The sequence below is a fragment of the Aegilops tauschii genome, chromosome 5 (genome assembly GCF_002575655.3).
Source record: "Aegilops tauschii subsp. strangulata cultivar AL8/78 chromosome 5, Aet v6.0, whole genome shotgun sequence".
Lineage (NCBI taxonomy): Eukaryota > Viridiplantae > Streptophyta > Magnoliopsida > Poales > Poaceae > Aegilops > Aegilops tauschii.
The window spans coordinates 496,313,355-496,333,343 of NC_053039.3; the positions used below are offsets into that span (position 1 = coordinate 496,313,355).

A 19,989-nucleotide genomic window follows, 5' to 3' on the forward strand; every position below is an offset into this window, starting at 1 on the left:
TAAGCTGTCGTTTCTAAAAGTTTGGGGATGCGATGCTTATGTCAAGAAACTTCAACCTGAAAAGCTCGAACCGCATGGAAATGTGGAATAGTTTCACAACTCACGCCGCATGGAACACCTCAGCGAAATGGTGTGTCCGAACGTCGTAATCGTACTCTATTGGATATGGTGCGATCTATGATGTCTCTTACCGATCTACCGCTCTCATTTTGGGGCTATGCTTTAGAGACTACCGCATTCACTTTAAATAGGGCTCCGTCGAAATCCGTTGAGACGACACCGTATGAATTATGGTTTGGCAAGAAACCTAAGCTGTCGTTTCTAAAAGTTTGGGGATGCGATGCTTATGTCAAGAAACTTCAACCTGAAAAGCTCGAACCCAAGTCGGAAAAATGCGTCTTCATAGGATACCCTAAGGAAACCATTGGGTATACCTTCTACCTCAGATCCGAAGGCAAGATCTTTATTGCCAAGAACGGGTCCTTTCTGGAGAAAGAGTTTCTCTCGAAAGAAGTAAGTGGGAGGAAACTGGAACTTGATGAAGTACTACCTCTTGAACCGGTAAGTAGCGCAGCTCAGGAAGATGTTCCTGTGGTGCCTGCACTGACTAGAGAGGAAGCTAATGATGATGATCAAAGTACTTCGGATCAAGTTACTACTGAACTTTGTAGGTCCACAAGGACACGTTCCGCGCCAGAGTGGTACGACAACCCTGTCTTGGAAATCATGTTGTTAGACAACGGTAAACCTTCGAACTATGAAGAAGCAATGGCGGGCCCAGATTCCGACAAATGGCTAGAAGCCATGAAATCCGAGATAGGATCCATGTATGAAAACAAAGTGTGGACTTTGACTGACTTGCCCGATGATCGGCGAGCCATAGAAAACAAATGGATCTTTAAGAAGAAGACGGACGCGGATGGTAATGTTACCATCTATAAAGCTCAACTTGTCGCTAAGGGTTATCGACAAGTTCAAGGGGTTGACTACGATGAGACTTTCTCACCCGTAGCGAAGCTGAAGTCCGTCCGAATCATGTTAGCAATTGCCGCATTCTATGATTATTTGATATGGCAAATGGACGTCAAAACGGCATTCCTTAACGGCTTTCTTAAGGAAGAATTGTATATGATGCTGCGGGAAGGTTTTGTCGATCCTAAGAATGCTAACAAGGTGTGCAAGCTCCAGCGCTCCATCTATGGGCTGGTGCAAGCATCTCGGAGTTGGAACATTCGATTTGATGAGATGATCAAAGCGTTTGGGTTTACGCAGACTTATGGAGAAGCCTGTGTTTACAAGAAAGTGAGTGGGAGCTCTGTAGCATTTCTCATATTATATGTGGATGACATACTATTGATGGGAAATGATATAGAATTCTTGAAAGTATAAAGGCCTACTTGAACAAGTGTTTTTCAATGAAGGACCTTGGAGAAGCTGCTTATATATTAGGCATCAAGATCTATAGAGATAGATCAAGACGCCTCATTGGTCTTTCACAAAGTACGTACCTTGACAAGATATTGAAGAAGTTCAATATGGATCAGTCCAAGAAGGGGTTCTTGCCTGTATTGCAAGGTGTGCAATTGAGCACGGCTCAATGCCCGACCACGGCAGAAGATAGAGAAAAGATGAGTGTCATCCCCTATGCCTCGGCCATAGGGTCTATTATGTATGCCATGCTGTGTACCAGACCTGATGTAAACCTTGCCGTAGGTTTGGTAGGAAGGTACCAAAGTAATCCCGGCATGGAACACTGGACAGCGGTCAAGAATATCTTGAAGTACCTGAAGAGGACTAAGGATATGTTTCTCGTTTATGGAGGTGATGAAGAGCTCGTCGTAAGGGGTTACGTCGACGCTAGCTTCGACACAGATCTGGATGACTCTAAGTCACAAACCGGATACGTGTATATTTTGAATGGTGGGGCAGTAAGCTGGTGCAGTTGCAAGCAAAGCGTTGTGGTGGGATCTACATGTGAAGAGGAATACATGGCGGCCTCAGAGGCAGCACAAGAAGCAATCTGGGTGAAGGAGTTCATTACCGACCTAGGGGTGATTCCCAATGCGTCAGGCCCGATGACTCTCTTCTGTGACAACACTAGAGCTATTGCCCTTGCCAAGGAGCCCAGGTTTCACAGGAAGACCAGGCATATCAAGCGTCGCTTCAACTCCATTCGTGAAAGTGTTCAAAATGGAGACATAGATATTTGCAAAGTACATACGGACCTGAATGTAGCAGATCCGTTGACTAAACCTCTCCCTAGAGCAAAACATGATCAACACCAGAACTCTATGGGTGTTCAATTCATCACAATGTAACTAGATTATTGACTCTAGTGCAAGTGGGAGACTGTTGGAAATATGCCCTAGAGGCAATAATAAAATGGTTGTTATTATATTTCCTGGTTCATGATAATTGTCTATTGTTCATGCTATAATTGTGTTATCCCGAAATCATAATACATGTGTGAATACATAGACCACAACATGTCCCTAGTGAGCCTCTAGTTGACTAGCTCGTTGATCAACAGATAGTCATGGTTTCCTGACTATGGACATTGGATGTCATTGATAACGGGATCACATCATTAGGAGAATGATGTGATGGACAAGACCCAATCCTAAGCATAGCACAAAGATCGTGTAGTTCGTTTGCTAGAGCTTTTCCAAATGTCAAATATCATTTCCTTAGACCATGAGATTGTGAAACTCCCGGATACCGTAGGAGTGCTTTGGGTGTGCCAAACGTCACAACGTAACTGGGTGGCTATAAAGGTACACTACGGGTATCTCTGAAAGTGTCTGTTGGGTTGGCACGAATCGAGACTGGGATTTGTCACTCCGTATGACGGAGAGGTATCTCTGGGCCCACTCGGTAATGCATCATCATAATGAGCTCAATGTGACCAAGTGTCTGGTCACGGGATCATGCATTACGGTACGAGTAAAGTGACTTGCCGGTAACAAGATTGAACAAGGTATTGGGATACCGACGATCCAATCTCGGGCAAGTAACGTACCGATTGACAAAGGGAATTGTATACGGGATTGATTGAATCCTCGACATTGTGGTTCATCCGATGAGATCATCGTGGAACATGTGGGAGCCGACATGGGTATCCAGATCCCGCTGTTGGTTATTGACCGGAGAGTCGTCTCGGTCATGTCTGCATGTCTCCCGAACCCGTAGGGTCTACACACTTAAGGTTCGGTGACGCTAGGGTTGTAGAGATGCTAGTATGCGGTAACCCGAAAGTTGTTCGGAGTCCCGGACGAGATCCCGGATGTCACGAGGAGTTCCGGAATGGTCCGGAGGTGAAGAATTGTATATAGGAAGTCCAGTTTCGGCCATCGGGAAAGTTTCGGGGGTCACCGGTATTGTACCGGGACCACCGGAAGGTACCCGGGGGTCCACCGGGTGGGGCCACCTATCCCGGAGGGCCCCATGGGATGAAGTGGGGAAGGGAGCCAGCCCCTGGTGGGCTGGTGCGCCCCCCTTGGGCCTCCCCTGCGCCTAGGGTTGGAAACCCTAGGGGTGGGGGTGTTGGAAATATGCCCTAGAGGCAATAATAAATAGATTATTATTATATTTCCTTGTTCATGATAATCTTTTATTATCCATGCTAGAATTGTATTGATAGGAAACTCAGATACATGTGTGGATACATAGACAACACCATGTCCCTAGTAAGCCTCTAGTTGACTAGCTCGTTGATCAATAGATGGTTACGGTTTCCTGACCATGGACATTGGATGTCGTTGATAACGGGATCATATCATTAGGAGAATGATGTGATGGACAAGACCCAATCCTAAGCCTAGCACAAGATCGTGTAGTTCGTTTGCTCAGAGCTTTTCTAATGTCAAGTATCATTTCCTTAGACCATGAGATTGTGCAACTCCCGGATACCGTAGGAATGCTTTGGGTGTACCAAACGTCACAACGTAACTGGGTGGCTATAAAGGTGCACTAAAGGTATCTCCGAAAGTGTCTGTTGGGTTGGCACGAATCGAGACTGGGATTTGTCACTCCGTGTAAATGGAGAGGTATCTCTGGGCCCACTCGGTAGGACATCATCATAATGTGCACAATGTGACCAAGGAGTTGATCACGGGATGATGTGTTACGGAACGAGTAAAGAGACTTGCCGGTAACGAGATTGAACAAGGTATCGGGATACCGACGATCGAATCTCGGGCAAGTAACATAGCGATAGACAAAGGGAATTGAATACGGGATTGATTGAATCCCCGACATCGTGGTTCATCCGATGAGATCATCGTGGAACATGTGGGAGCCAACATGGGTATCCAGATCCCGCTGTTGGTTATTGACCGGAGAACGTCTCGGTCATGTCTGCATGGTTCCCGAACCCGTAGGGTCTACACAGTTAAGGTTCGATGACGCTAGGGTTATAGGGAATAGATATACGTGGTTACCGAATGTTGTTCGAAGTCCCGGATGAGATCCCGGACGTCACGAGGAGTTCCGGAATGGTCCGGAGGTAAAGATTTATATATGGGAAGTCCTGTTTTGGTCACCGGAAAAGTTTCGGGTGATATCGGTAATGTACCGGGACCACCGGGAGGGTCCCGGGGGTCCACCAAGTGGGGCCACCAGCCCCAGAAGGCTGCGTGGGCCAAGTGTGGGAGGGGACCAGCCCCAGGTGGGCTGGTGCGCCCCCCCACCAAGGCCCAAGGCGCATGGGAGAGTGGGAGGGGGCAAACCCTAGGTCCAGATGGGCCTTAAGGCCCACCCTAGTGGCGCCCCCCCTCTCCTCCCCTTGGCCGCCCCCCTAGATGGGATCTAGGGCTGGCCACCACCCCTTGGGGTGGGAACCCTAGAGGGGGCGCAGCCCCCTCCCCCCTATATATAGTTGAGGTCTAGGGCTGCCCAACACATGAGTTTTCCGGTCTCTCTTGGCGCAGCCCTACCTCTCTCCCTCCTCCTCTCCCGCGGTGCTTGGCGAAGCCCTGCGGGATTGCCACGCTCCTCCATCACCACCACGCCGTCGTGCTGCTGCTGGATGGAGTCTTCCCCAACCTCTCCCTCTCTCCTTGCTGGATCAAGGCGTGGGAGACGTCACCGGGCTGCACGTGTGTTGAACGCGGAGGCGCCGTGCTTCGGTGCTTAGATCGGAATCAACCGCGATCTGAATCGCTACGAGTACGACTCCTTCATCCGCGTTCTTGCAACGCTTCTGCATCGCGATCTACAAGGGTATGTAGATGCACTCCCCTTCCCCTCGTTGCTAGATTACTCCATAGATTGATCTTGGTGATGCGTAGAAAATTTTGAATTTCTGCTACGTCCCCCAACAGGGGGGGGGGGGGGCGCCCCACCTGACTTGGGGGGCAAGTTTCCCCCCCTTGGCCGCCGGCCCCCCTGTAGATGGGATCTCCAGGGCCGCCCCCCAGGGGGCCTATATAAAGGGGGGAGGGAGGGCAGCCGTACCACAGCCCCTGACGCCTCCCTCTCCCTCCCGTGACACCTCTCCCTCTCGCTGAGCTTGGCGAAGCCCTGCCGAGATCCCCGCTACTTCCACCACCACACCATCGTGCTGCTGGATCTCCATCAACCTCTCCTTCCCCCTTGCTGGATCAAGAAGGAGGAGACGTCGCTGCTCCGTACGTGTGTTGAACGCGGAGGTGCCGTCCGTTCGGCGCTCGGTCATCGGTGATTTGGATCACGACGAGTACGACTCCATCAACCCTGTTCACTTGAACGCTTCCGCTCGCGATCTACAAGGGTATGTAGATGCACTCATCTCTCTCGTTGCTAGATGACTCCATAGATTGATCTTGGTGATGCGTAGAAAATTTTAAATTTCTGCTACGATCCCCAACATTAAGTTCCAAATGGCCCGATCCCCTCCTGGGGTCGAGCTTGAGGCCCCAGCCGCGAACAAATCATTTTGAGGACCTGCCACGAGTCGATATGCACTCTTGACAGAAAAGTGCACACGCTTCTTCGGGAAACCGCGCAAAGAAATCCTCCCGCTGTCTCGGTGAAGTGCGACTTTTACAATTTCGCGCGCATCCATGGGCCAGAGGTGGTCCTGAAGACGATGAACATCTCAAGCACCATTTTGACCCAAAAAATATGAGACCCAATTAAACCCGCGGTTCCGTGTAGGTGTCACCGGCTTGAAGGGCGGGACCCTAGGAATCCATGGATGTCTCCATGTTGTAATGGAAGAGCAACCCCACACTCTCCAAATTATACTTTTCTTAATTAACAAGTTCAAGTCCGTACTCAATACCTTTCCATACTGCTGATGAGTTACCAGAAAACACCGTGCCTAGAAGATTGCAATTGGGGAAATATTTTGCCTTCAACAAGCGTGCACACAAACTGTTCGCTGACTCGAGTATTCTCCAAGCTTGCTTAGCTAGAAGAGCTTGGTTAAAGGCACACATATCTCGGAACCCCATACCCCCTTTGGACTCTGGTAGTCTCATCTTATCCCAGCTCAACCAGGCCATCTTTCTTTTCCCATTCTCCACTTCCCACCAATATTGGCGTATGAGCCGAGTAAGATCATCACAAACTGAGGCTAGTAGCCAGAATATACTCATCACATATGTGAGAATGGCTTGAGCTACTGCTTTAATCAGGAGTTGCTTACTTTGACTTGACATGTAACATTCACACCAATCCACTAGTCTCTTAGTTAAAAGCTGAAGTTACTTAAAACCTACCTAATAATAAAGGGGCTATTGCTTCTGCTTTAATCAGGAGTTGCTTACTTTGACTTGACATGTAACATTCACACCAATCCACTAGTCTCTTAGTTAAAAGCTGAAGTTACTTAAAACCTACCTAATAATAAAGGGGCTATTGCTTCTGGCGGCACGTCATCGAAATTGCCCCTAAAGTTACAAAATATTACCAACATATGCCACCTATAAGTGAAAAAAATGTTTCACACAGGAGAATCCCCGCATGGGCCGGCCCAGTAGAAACCTTCTACACTGCGCTCTACGCGCTAGGAGAAGACACAGGGAACCTGTTTGGGCCGGCCCATGTCCGGGCAGCCTGTTTTAAGATTTCATTTTTATTTTTTGTTTTGCTTTTTCGTCTTCATTTTTCTACTTTAAGTAACTTGGGACTTAAAAAAGTTCTGAAAATAAAAAATGATAATTTTTAAATAAAACATTTAATAATTCATAAATGTTTGTGGATTCAGAAAATGTTCATGATTTTAAAAAAATGTTCGCATATTCAAAAAAGTTCGCAATTTTTTAAAATAAATGTTTGGTAAATCAGAAAATGTTCATGATTATTTTAAAAAGTTCATGTATTAATTTTTTAATGAAATGAACAAAACTTCGCCAATTCAAAAAATGTTCATGAATTGAAAAATATCCTGAAAATTCAAAAACTGTTTTGACTTATAAAATATTTTATTTACTCATAAAATGTTTGCTGATTCGAAAAATGATCATGCATTTCTAAAAATGTTGGCTAAATAAAAAATGTTCCTGAATTTCAAAAATTGTTCCACCAATTTCCAAAAATTGTTCGTCGATTCTAGAAATGTTCGCCTATTCAAAAACTATGTTTAGAAACATGTTCACAATTTTCAAAAATGTTTGCAAATATTATAAAATGTTCATGAATTCAAACAATGCTCATGATTTTAGATAATGTTTAAAAATCTGTAAAAATGTTCATGATTTCATATATGTTCACGAGTTTCACAAAATGTTCATGATTAAAAAGTTTTTAACGGTTTCACGAAAATGAGAGTGATAGTGTATCTGAATGATGCAACGAAATATGGTCATGGTCATTGGAGATTATGATTTATTTCTCCTGTTGCAACACGTGAGCCGTTTTGCTAGTAAAACTAATATGATGTGCAGTAAATAAAAACAAAGGCAGTATGAAAACATGACAATGCAAAAGTTTATATTACTCGAATTTGCTAATAATCCACGGAAGCTTAAATTGGATGTACATATACCCCCAGCGTCGAGGTTGTGTAAAAGTTCTTAATATTAATTAATAAGTACATACATTTTTAAGTTTCACAAAGTAGAACAAAAATATGATAAAGTACATGAAATTTGGGCCACGCCAGGCGTCGGCCCGCAGATAAATAGAAAACATCCGCCGCCTCGTAGGGTGTTGGATGGACGCGGGCGCCATCCGATCTACCCATCCACGAGGGCCATCTCCCTTTTGCAAGAGTGGTGTTGCAGAACAAGCCCTGTATCAAGATGCTTGTTGCAAAACGTCGGAACCGCTATTTACCTTTCTAAAACACGGTCTGTGTTGCAGAACTTTTTTTTTAAATAAGGTTTTGTTGCATTTTTTTTTACAATAGAGGTATGTCAAAAAAAAATTGTCTTCACTTTTTTTGCAACATAGCTTATGTTTCGGGAGAAACTTCTGCAACATCTGCAACATAGATGAGGAGTCAGGAGCACATGTCACGTGGGACACATGTAGTACGAGCGAACAGGGGTGGTGTTGCAGATTTTTTTCGTCTTCATCTTTTTGTAACACAGATGATTTTGCGGAAGGACTTTTGCAACATGGGTGGTGTTGCAGAATTTTTTACAACATAGGTCTAGTTACAAATTTTCATTTTTTGCAACAAAGGTCTTGTTACAGTTTTTTTCCTTGCAACAGAGGTCCTGTTGCAGAAATTTTTGTGACAAGTCTCGTTGCAGAAGTCATGAAATTTACAGGATTTTTTCTCAACGAAGCCCTTGTTGCTGCAACAGAGGTCTTGTTGCAAAAATTTATAGTCTTTTTACAACCGATGCCCATGTGAGCCGAGGCCTTGCAACTGTTCCCGAGTGAGATGGGAGCAATAGGATTGTGAATTTGTGATGTTTCTGGGAAGGAAAGGTGGACAACGAGCGGGGCCACATGGACACGTGGTAGACGATTGAGGCGGTTGACGCTTTGGAGCAATCCGCCGGTAGATGCTAATCATTTCCCATGAAATTTGCAGGAGACTTCGTGCTTGCCTCTTTTTTAACACTTGTGCTTGCCTCATACTAGAATACATATTTACTCCGTGTTCATGTTAGTATCCGAATCGTATTCTAGAAAAAAGTTGTTAGTATTCGTATCCGTATCCATATCCATATCCATGTAACCGTCGATATGAAATACGGAGTAGTATATGGGGTTGAGTACTTGAGTAGAAGTAGGATTCGTGTTAGTACGGCAGGTTCAGCGTGTCCTATTCCTAGTCCAACACAAGATCCCTGCATCGATCGCCTATAAACATACGGCGTACGTCTGTTCTCGAGGAAGCACAGCAACAGTACACGAGTTCATTCGATTTCGATCAGCCAAGACGACAAAGGCGAAGGCGAACAGCCGGGAGTTGACGGCGGCCATGGAGGACTGGGTCTTTCTCGGCGAGGGCGGCAGCGACGCCGAGAGCGTGGGCTTCATGGACGTCGGCGACGACGACAAGGACAGCGAGTCGAGCTTCGCCATGGTGCAGCTCGGCCGAAGCCATGCCAAGGCTGACGGCGGCAAGAAGCAAGACGAGGAGGAGGACGACGATTACTTCGACCTCAACCTGCCGGCCCTCGCAGGCAGCAAGGCCGTCTTCGGCGCCAACGGGGATTGCTTCGATCTCGATCTGGCGGCTAGCATCCTATGCATGGGCAGCGTTGGGTATGACGCCGGGAGCTACGGTGCCGAGACCGAGGACCACGTTGACACGGCAGAGTTGATCAAGTACGACGACATTGACACCGGCAGCTCTAACTTGTGGGAGAGCGAGTACGACGAGGACGATGAGCACCCTGACACGGCGGGGACCGACGAACCGCGCAAACCCTACATTGATCCCTTATGGCTGGCCGTATTGGACGATTTTATGAAAGATTCAGCAGAGCAGCGCCGCTTGGCAGCCATGGCACCACCACCATGGCGCCAAGTGCGGCCACCTGGTGCACCCCACCTCTTCTTCCCCCAATCGAGCCGCTCGACTTTCTCCTCCGACACGGAGGAGAGCGACCGTGATAGTATTATCTCATAGTTGGTCAAGCATGACGACGAGGACGATAAGCACTCTGACGTGGTGGGGACCGACGAACCGCGCAAACCCTACATTGATCCCTTGTGGCAGGCCGCCTTGGACGATTTTATGAAAGATTCAGCACAACAACGCCGTTTGGCAGCCATGGCACCGCCACCATGGCGCCAGGTGCGCCCCCCTGGTGCACCCCACCTCTTCTTCCCTCAGCCGAGCCACTCAACTTACTCCTCCGACGAGGAGGAGAGCGACCGCGATAGTGCTATCTCAGAGTTGGTCAAGTACGACGACGAGGAGGATAAGCGCTCTGACGCGGCAGGGACCGACGAACCACGCAAACCCTACATTGATCCCTTATGGCAGGCCGCCTTGGACGATTTTATGGAAGATTCAGCACAACAGCGCCGCTTGGCAGCCACGGCACCGCCACCATGGCGCCAGGTGCAACCCCATGGTGCGCCCCACCTCTTCTTCTCCCAGCCGAGCCACTCGACTTACTCTTCTGACGCGGAGGAGAGCGGCCGCGATAGTGCTATCTCAGAGTTCGTCAACATAGCGATGACAAGAGCAAATGCGCTAACCCTGTTCGACGCAATGGAATCGTTGTTGGAGCTTCCGTTCTACGATCTGAGCAGATCCGACTGGAAGGCCGCCCTTGACAAGGCCAGGGAGGAAATTGCTGCGCGGCAGCGCCGCCGCGGCCCCCTGTTGCGCCCCGTCTCTTCTTCATCCAGCAGAGCCAGTCGACCTAGCTCATACACAATGCCACACAACTTCTAGATTTTGATTAAAATTGAAATGTATACTCCATTGTCAATGCCGTATGTTGCCATCTTATCCAGCTGTGCATCTGCTAGGGCTTTATTACAGTCTTCTATGATTGTTGGCATTGTATTGGTGATTGACTAGTGTTTATCTTCTGAAATATATATGTTACAATAAGGACATATTGCAACACCTATTGCGTTCGTTGCAATAGGCCATTTTCCTAGTGGTCTTAAATGCAACACATAATCACGTCCCCCCTATTCCATTCCATCCACGAACATTTGAGTTATCCACAAGCAAGCACGCCATCGTATTTATCCCGAGCCACACGAAACATCACATATCGCTTGATGTGTAAGTACGTCTTGTGTGGATACATGCAGACGGATCGCGCAATGGATCTGGTCAAGTGCTCTTTGATATACTGTAATAAGCATGCACGTGTCCTGCTAGTGGTGCACGAACCTGCTCAAAACAGATGTATGCCACGGATGCATCTTCCGTTCTCTCTTTTATCTACTACTTCTCTACTCTATATCTATATATACTACTTAAAAAGAACGTAACGTTTCCGTTTCACCTTTCTTCCCATCATCCGTTCGTCCAACATTTCCTGTATAATAATTAATCTTTACATCTTTACCTACTAATAAAGCGGCTATCGCTTCTGGTCGTCCGTCATTAAAATTACCCTTCGAGTTGGTAAAAATTACCCACCAATGCCCCCGGTAAGTGGAAAAACGATTCAACTTTTCGGACAAAAATCACCGCCTCCTTCGTTGCTTTATAGGGACGCGACGTACAATAGTCACAGAACGGCGAGCAGCCTATCCCTCCTCTAGCGCCGAGACCTGGGTTTGATCCCCAGTGTCCAAAATTTTTAGCTTTCTTTTCTCAAGCATGTCGTACCCATGTATGTGTTCATCGGCCGGCCCATGTGCGGGGCTTCACTCCCCTGTTTTTTTTCATTTTACTTTTTTGTCTTTTCTTTTCTCATTCTTTTTTCTTTCTTCTTTCTTATTTATTCTTTAAATTACTTGGGGATTTTAATATTCTAAAAGTTGCGAGTTTAAAAAAATGTTTGAGAAATCTAAAAATACGTGAATACAAAATTGTTAGAAAATCGTAAATTTTTTGCAGATTTAAAAATGTTGGTGGTTTTGTAAAACTGTTCGCAAAATTATAAAAAAAATCACGATGTGGAAAAAATGGTCAGGAAATAAAATCATGTTCATGATTTTGAAAAAGTGATCGTGTATTCAAAACATATTCGGGAATCTGAAAAAAAATGTCCATGACATTTTCGAATATGTTCACAAAAATAAAAATAAAAATTTGTTTTCAAAATTTGTTCCCCAATTTTTTAAAAAAGTTCATCGATTCAAAAAATGTTTGTTGAGACAAAAAAATTAATGAATTCGAAACTGGTTCATACATTTAAAAAGATTGTAAACAAAACTAATGTTCATGATTTTTTTTGAGAAAATCAATTTTTTTTTAAAAAAAGTTTGTCGATTTGAAAAACTGTTCACTGGTTTATGTCTAGGATTTGATTAGTTTTTTGAAAGTCTTTATATGTCTTGGCGTTGGGAGTAGTTCGTGCTCAATTAGATTTGCTTTTAAAGTTTTAAACGTTCCCTTGTGCAACATAATTAAAAGTGTGACATGCACTAGCCAACTCATAGCCTTGGGATTTACCGCGTCGAATGCATTATGATCACGTGGACATCACGACCATCATCGGCTAGGGTGAGAAAGAAAATAAATGACAACATGGTGAGCCACTGTGTTAAAATAGAGTACGCTCATATATCAGGATATTTAGTCATACTTATTTGGTTAGCTATAATTTTTTGTCTCCCGTTGCAACGCACGGGCATATTTGCTAGTAATAATAAAGCAAATTGGGTTTCTTTCGTCCGTCATGGCATTTTTCAGAAAAGTCTATTTCGGAGAATTCAACCCGCAGTCCTGTTTTAAGTTAAAACGAATCATTATTTTCGTATTTTACACAAAAGTCCCTGTCTTTTCTTGAAATCAACCCGCCGTCCGTATTTAAGTCACACCCGAACCGTTATTTTACATTTTTTGAAACCCCCCCTGATGTTTTAGGTAATTCATCCGCGTATCATATTTAAGTCAAACAAATGCTTTTTAAAACCATCCATATCTTTTAAACCGTAACTCCGATTTGAACCTGTTATATATGAAATTTTATTAGAAAAATATGTAGAATATGAATATGAGATTATTTTTACCTGTTAAGTATTTCTAAATATTATTTTGGAATATATTTGAGTCAAACCAAATGATTTTCTAAATTATCTGTATCTTTTAAACCGTAACTTCGATTTTAACATATTATATATGAAATTTTATTAGAAAAATGTGTGGAATCTAAATATGATGTTAATTTTACCTGTTAAATATTTTTAAAATATTGTTATGGAAGCAAACTTATAATTTATAGCGCAAGATTCGTTTTTCTCATACCGGCGGCGATCCGGATTGCAAATAAACACCCCGGAAAAGAAAACATCGATAACTACACATGCATACCTCTGAAAAATGTCGCAGGGAAAACAACAGATTTCTCATCGCGAAAGTGAGAGAAAGCGAGCGAGCGCGAGAGAGAGAGAGAGAAGAGAGAGAGAGAGAGGGAGAGAGAGAGAGGAGAGGGAGGAGAGAGGGAGAGAAAGAGGCCTTAGAATTAACCATATTCAACACACGTTTTTTGTTGTTTTGTGTGAACACCGAGGCCATCGCCGGCATTGGGAACAAGGTTTCAACCTGCACAACGGTTGAGCCTAGGCATGTGCAACTCATGGCTTCAAGCAGTGGACGAAAACCATATAGTTGTCCATATGAAAGAGCGGGTTCCCTATCACTTACATGAACGTAAATGGAAGAAGTTAGTCAGGCATCGCCCAACATGTACACTAGCAAAATAGTGACTCACTATCCAAGAGATGCATCGATGGGTTATAATTAAATTATTATAGTAGTATCATGGATTCGTCAATGTCGTTTTTGCATTTTCAGTGTTATTTGCCCGGTTGTGCGACTTAGCGCAGATGGCTTTGGGATATCTTGACTTCAATTGAGAATAATGGTGACTCAAGTTGTGTGACTATTAGGTTGGGGGTAGGATATTGTCATACATTTTCAGATAGCTTACCTCTTGTGCCAAGGGCGGTACAATATTATTTGGTTGAATTGAGTACATTAATTCTTTTGTATATAAATACATGTCTAGTAAGGGCATCTCCAACGTTGTGCTTCAAAACGCTCGCAATCATCCGAATTTTTCGTCCAACATGGTGCCGCATACGTCTGCGGACACGTCTGCATATCCGAATTCCCACAAACCGGATGCAAAGTTGGGGGGGGGGGGGTGCGGGTGTTTGGACCTCCGCCACGTAGAACTCGGACAAACCCGGCTCACCCAAAAACCAACACAGAGCCCATGTCTTCCTCACCCCTTGCTATGTATCCGCTCCCTCCTAGGCCGTCGCCGTCGGTTGCCTGTCCAGGCCTTGCTGGACCTCCACCACTCCACCCGGGCATGAGGCTTGCTTTGCCTACACCAATGTTCCTCCCTCCCCCTCGTCCGTCCACCGCTAAGATACCCTCCACCCTTGAAGTTGCCGACCAGGATGGACACCATGCCTGGCAAGTGTTTGTCCAAATGCGATAGCCAAATTGTTGACATTTTTTCTTTGAAGCAAGCACGATGAATTCAGACGACATGTGCTTCTACAACAACTTCATGGAGCCGTCCTTGTTAGATGAGGATGATGAATATGAGTATGAAACGATGATCATGTAGGCGGTGCTAGCAGAGATGGAGCATGTGGAGGAGCATGGCCTGAATTTCTAGGGATCGATCAAGAGACATCAACTGTTGAATTGCAAGGGAACACGGGGGCATTTGACACTAATGCAGGACTACTTTGCCCCCAATGCCTTATTTGCGGACAATTTACACTGGCGCGTTGAGAAATGTTTTTAATCGCCTCAACAATGGTGCCTGAGTCTATGATGACTATTTCATCTTGAAGAAGCATCTCGTTGGAAAATTTGAATTCTTTGGTTACCAGAAGTGCACGACTGTATCAAGGATTCTTGCCTATGGCACGACCATAGATGGGACGAGTACGTTCGAATGTGCGAAGCGCATGCGGAGTTGCCATGGTTAGGTTTGCTACTACAGTGGACAAGATATTTGTACCTTAGTACTTGAGAGAACCAGCTGCCGCAGTCACCAAAAGGCTCATGGCACTCTTAGGAATAAGAGGATGGCTAGGTATGTTCGAATTTCTTGACGGTATGCACTCGAGACGGAAGAATTGCCATATGCTCAACAGGGTCAATATCAGGGCTATCTTCAAAAGTCCACCATCATTCTTCAAGCAGTTGCATCACAATATCTCTTTATTTGGCACGCTTTCTTTGGCTTGCCCAGATTTCACAATGACATTGACATCCTGCAGCAGTCTCCATTATTTGCTAGGTTGATTGAATGACAAGCTCCTCCGCGCAACTATACCATCAATGGTCTGGCTATAACACGGGCTACTATCTGGTTGATAGTATTTATCCTTCGTTAATTCAATTTGAACTATTTTATTTAGAAATTAGTGTTTGGATTGTAATATTTAGATTTGAACTAGTGTTTCATTTGAATATTTTAACTACTCGAAAAATTATGCCATTTACCTATAGTTATTTTGAGTGCGGCGGACTTCAGAAAAAAAAACCAGGGGTGTGCGTTTGATGAATAGGGTTGGATGATCGGCTTTCGTACCCGTGTTCAAGGACGATAGCGAGTCTGTTTTGCGGCACCGCATTGAAGATGCCCCAAGGGAATTTGTTGTTGTCTCCTGACCAAAGAAACATTTTCATGAGCCCTTTCTTTGTCCAAACATGACATGTATGGTGGTACATCAACACTATCAAATACTACCTCTGTCCTGATTTATTAGTCCTCTCTCGTATTTTGAACCATATTTTCGCCATGGTTTTAACTAAACAATATAAGTTATATTTAGCTAAAATAATACCGTTGTAAACTACATTCAAATATGACACTAATTTTTATGTGCATTAATATTTAGTTAGTTATAATGATTTAGACGTTTTTATATTAGTTTACGGACGGAGTATATGTCAAAGAACAACAAAAATACAATGGGAAAATAGATGTACACTCTTTTGTGAACAAATTTTAAAGCCAGTCACGGAGCATGAGGCAAGATGTTAGAAATAGCACATAAACAAACTACCCAGACGTACGGCAAGAAGATCAGAAAATTGGTCAGAGGTGCGGCGGCTGTCTCTCCACCGGACTCGTCTCCTCGGAGTTAGGCCTGTCGCTGCTGACCGGCGAGGGCCGTCCGAACCTGCCGCTGTACTCGGGGCTCGCCACGGCCACCTCTTTGGTCCGGTTCATGTCGGAGCTGTACGACCCCGCCTCCTCCCCGAACAGCCTGCTCTGCCCCGGCCGCACCCCGTCGTTCAGGTCCTCCAGCGACATGTCGCCCTCCAGCGCCCTCACGATCTGCACCCGAGGTAAAACATAAAGTCACCATCGCCACACGCCATGAAAATCCATGGGAGACAGAGTGCGTGTCAAGTGTGCGGCGCCGGCGAGTGCTATGGCATCGGCACCTGGCTCATCTTCGGGCGCTTCTTGGCCGAGTGGCGGACGCAGGCGGCGGCGCTGGCGACCACGCGCGCCATCTCCACCGGGTCGTAGCTGCCCTGCAGCCTCGGGTCGGCCACGGCGCCGTAGTCGCCGTCGGCGAGCGCGCGCGACAGGGCCGGCCTCGCCCATTCGACGAGGCCGTCCTCCAGGACCAGGTGCGCGGTGGCGTCGATGGGCCGCCGCCCCGTCAGGAGCTCGACCAGCATCACGCCGTAGGAGTAGACGTCCGACTTCTCCGTCAGCTTCCCGCTCGACGCGTACTCCGGCGCCAGGTACCCGAACGTGCCCATGACCCGCGTCGAGACGTGCGTGATGCCGTCGTACGTCAGCTTGGCCAGCCCGAAGTCCGCCACCATGGCTTCGAAGTTGTTGTCCAGGAGGATGTTGGCCGACTTGATGTCGCGGTGGATGATCCGTGGATGGCCTTCATTGTTGGCACACGATCGAGCATGACAAATGTGATTCCGGCAAGGCAACAATGGAGATGTGGAGACAAGTTAGGGACATGCTCACAGTCTTCGTGCAGGTAGGCGAGCCCCTTCGCCGCCCCGAGCGCGATGCGCAGCCTCGTCGGCCATGCCATCGCCGGCAACCCTTCCCCTGAAACCATCAGTCTGTGTCAGCTAACTCCTGGAAGCTGTGCACGGCGACGGAGACAGAGGCACTGACCATGGAGGTGGAACTCGAGCGTCTTGTTGGGGACGAACTCGTAGACGAGCATGCGGCTGGCGCCGGCGATGCAGTGGCCAACGAGGGACACGAGGTGGCGGTGGTGCACCCGGCCGATGATGTCCACCTCGGCCTGGAACTCGCGCTCCCCCTGACCGCTCCCGGACTTGAGCTGCTTCACGGCCACCGCCCTGCCGCTGGGGAGCACCCCCTTGTGCACGTACCCGAACCCGCCCTGCCCGAGCAGGTTCGCCTGCGAGAAGCCTCCCGTCGCCGCCGCGAGCTCCTCGTAGGTGAACGTGCCCCTGCCGAGCCCCAGCGTCTCGTGCGGTGCAGGCGGTGACGTCGGCTGGTCGCGCGGGCTGGAGTAGACGCCCGAGTTCATGTCGGGCGGCAAGGGCCAGGCTGCCCCGGGTGGGCCGGACGTGCTCGTCGACGGCCCAGCGCCGGTGCCGCTCTGCCACTGCGGCTGCGGCCCGCCGGTGTAGTACGTGCTGCTGGCTGTGGTTGCCACGCCATGACAATGGTGGTTAACTACACGTACGCAAATCAAGAGCAAGAGGAACAGCACCACGCGCAGACAATGGCGATCGATGGCAATTTTGTGAGCATTGCGTTTTACCTTTGTTGCCGGAGGTATCGGCGTAGAAATGCATGGGATTGTGAGGCTTCCGCCTCCGCCTCGGCGCCGTCCTCCTCGAGCAGCAGACGCAGGCCGCGATGAGGAGCGCGAGGAGCATCGCCGCCCCGGCGGCGGCGAAAATGATCTCGGCCGTGGTGTTGGGGCTGACACGGTGCGCAGAAGCCTGTGACGACCTGCTCGAGTCACCGGACCCTCTGGAGGATTGGGCTGGTGGAGACGGAACCCTTGCCGGCGACGTCGGAGCGGCATGGGACTTGGGCGGCGCAGGCGGAGGCGAGGGGTCGTTGGAGCTGGATGGCGCCGGCGAGGATGAATTGGAGGTGGACGGCGACGGCGGCGGGGCGGCCGATGGAGGAGGGCTGCTGTTGGAGGGCGGCGGCGGAGCAGCCGAGGAGGAGTTGGACGACATGCCGGCTACACAAGAAGGATTCGGTTGAACCCAACCACCGGGGCACGCGATCGGAGCTACGTCTTCTTGCAAGGAAATCCAGGCCGTGTCGTGTGCTCAGTGCTCGTAGCACCACCGCCGCCATGACGATCCCCGGCCGGCGCGTCGTGTCGGTTTCATTTGTGCCGCCATGTCACCGGTGGCGGCAGGATCTGTTCTCCTCCCCTGTTGCCGTTGCGCGGCCGTGTCTCGCTCTCCCCTGTTTTTTCTGTTGCGGCGCCGGCGCGCGGGGCCTCAGCTTCGGGGGTTGGTTGCCGCTGCCTGCGTGCGCGCGGTCGTCGGCGCCCGATCTTTGCGGGTGGTTGGTGTTCGCCTCATCCGCAGCCAGGCCGTGACGTGTGGTGTGGGGCTGCTTGGTCGCCGCCGTGGGCTCTCCGCTCCGGACGAGACTTGCCTGCTCCCTTCCCTTCTCATGCTCCCATCCGTGCTCCCGCATACGTGGCTTGATTTGATTGGAAGAAAATAAGGCCCGACCCCATCCCAAGAGGGAGATGATTAAATTAGAAAAGAAAAAGAAAAAAAAATAGCCGTAGGATGAAGTGGGAGCACGGATGGGAGCATGGAGAGGGAGCAGGCAAGCCGGATCCCTCCGCTCCAGGCTGCCGTGGATGTGGATGGACGCCAGGTCGTGACGTGTGGGGCTGGTTGGTCGCCGCCGAGTGAGGACGGACCACTTGCCAGTCATGTACGTGGACCCACACTGGTTGATTCCTACATTTCGTACGTGGAGTGACACTGGTCTCCTCTGAGATCTTTTATTTCTACCCCGCACACACACTCACACCATGCACGCACAACCCACCTCTGAGAGCATCTGCAACATATGCATAAAAATTTCACGCCCTAAAATAGTTTTAGCGCGCCACTGTAGCACTTTTAGTGCGCAGGACCAAATATTGTTTTAGCAGATGCACAAAAACGCGCACCCAAAAGAACACGCAGTGTAAATTGTGAAGCGGCCGCAATCCGGTGCCTCAAATTTGCAGCTTTTGATAGTGTTTTTCAACGCGCGCCCAACCCTTTTTTGCGCGTGCACTGTTCTACAGCTTCTGCTGGAGCTGTCCGGCGCCTAAAAAACCCGGATTTTAAGGCGCGGACCAGTTTTTGAGCGCCTGTTGGAGATGCTCACACACCGTTAAAATTGACACGAAGTCATCATAGAGATCTTTCATCAAAAGGTCTGAAAGAAATTGACGAAGGACCCTCTCATAAGTAGTGCTAAAATTTCGCCCTAATGTTTTTTGATAGCAAGTTTAGTTATCTAAGGATGGCAACTTTAGTTATGAAGCATGTCAACTTTCTGTTTAGATGGCAAGTTCCAAAAAAAATTTGTGTTTCTTTTTTTGGATGACAATTTTAGTTGTAAAAAGGTGAGGGCGGTGTTATTTGTGTGGCATTTATCATTTGGGTTGATGAAACTGTGAGCACACCTGACAAGTCTGACTTGTATTGGGATGGACTGATTCCACAACAAAGAACGTACTATGTGTGTGGTGTGAGTGTGTGGACTACGACGAATAATATCTCGGGTGGGGATCAAGCTCAGTCGACCTAGGAGGGTGGCAGTGCTTTGCCTTTCTTTATGTAGTAGAGCGTATGGCTGTTGTCATGCATGTCGCTCGTTGTGTTATTGCTGCAGTGCCAGTCCTTAATTAGGGTTTTTGAACTTAGCCCTTTTGGCAATCAGTGTTGGATTGTGTGAACCTTTATCACTGCTCGATGGCTTTATTTATAAAGTTGGA

At 47.7% G+C, this 19,989-nt stretch overlaps 1 protein-coding gene across 1 annotated transcript; it reads right to left on the bottom strand.

The window, feature by feature from the left end:
- Positions 1–15,992: 15,992 nt before the first annotated feature.
- LOC109753014 (proline-rich receptor-like protein kinase PERK4) lies at positions 15,993–18,614 on the bottom strand. Its single transcript, XM_020311946.4, has 5 exons — positions 17,779–18,614; positions 17,157–17,657; positions 17,001–17,087; positions 16,451–16,911; positions 15,993–16,340 (listed from the first exon to the last, which is right to left on the bottom strand). Exons 1-5 carry the CDS (start codon positions 18,206–18,208, stop codon positions 16,098–16,100), a joined length of 1,722 nt encoding a protein of 573 aa, XP_020167535.1. The 5' UTR covers positions 18,209–18,614; the 3' UTR covers positions 15,993–16,097.
- Positions 18,615–19,989: the final 1,375 nt, after the last annotated feature.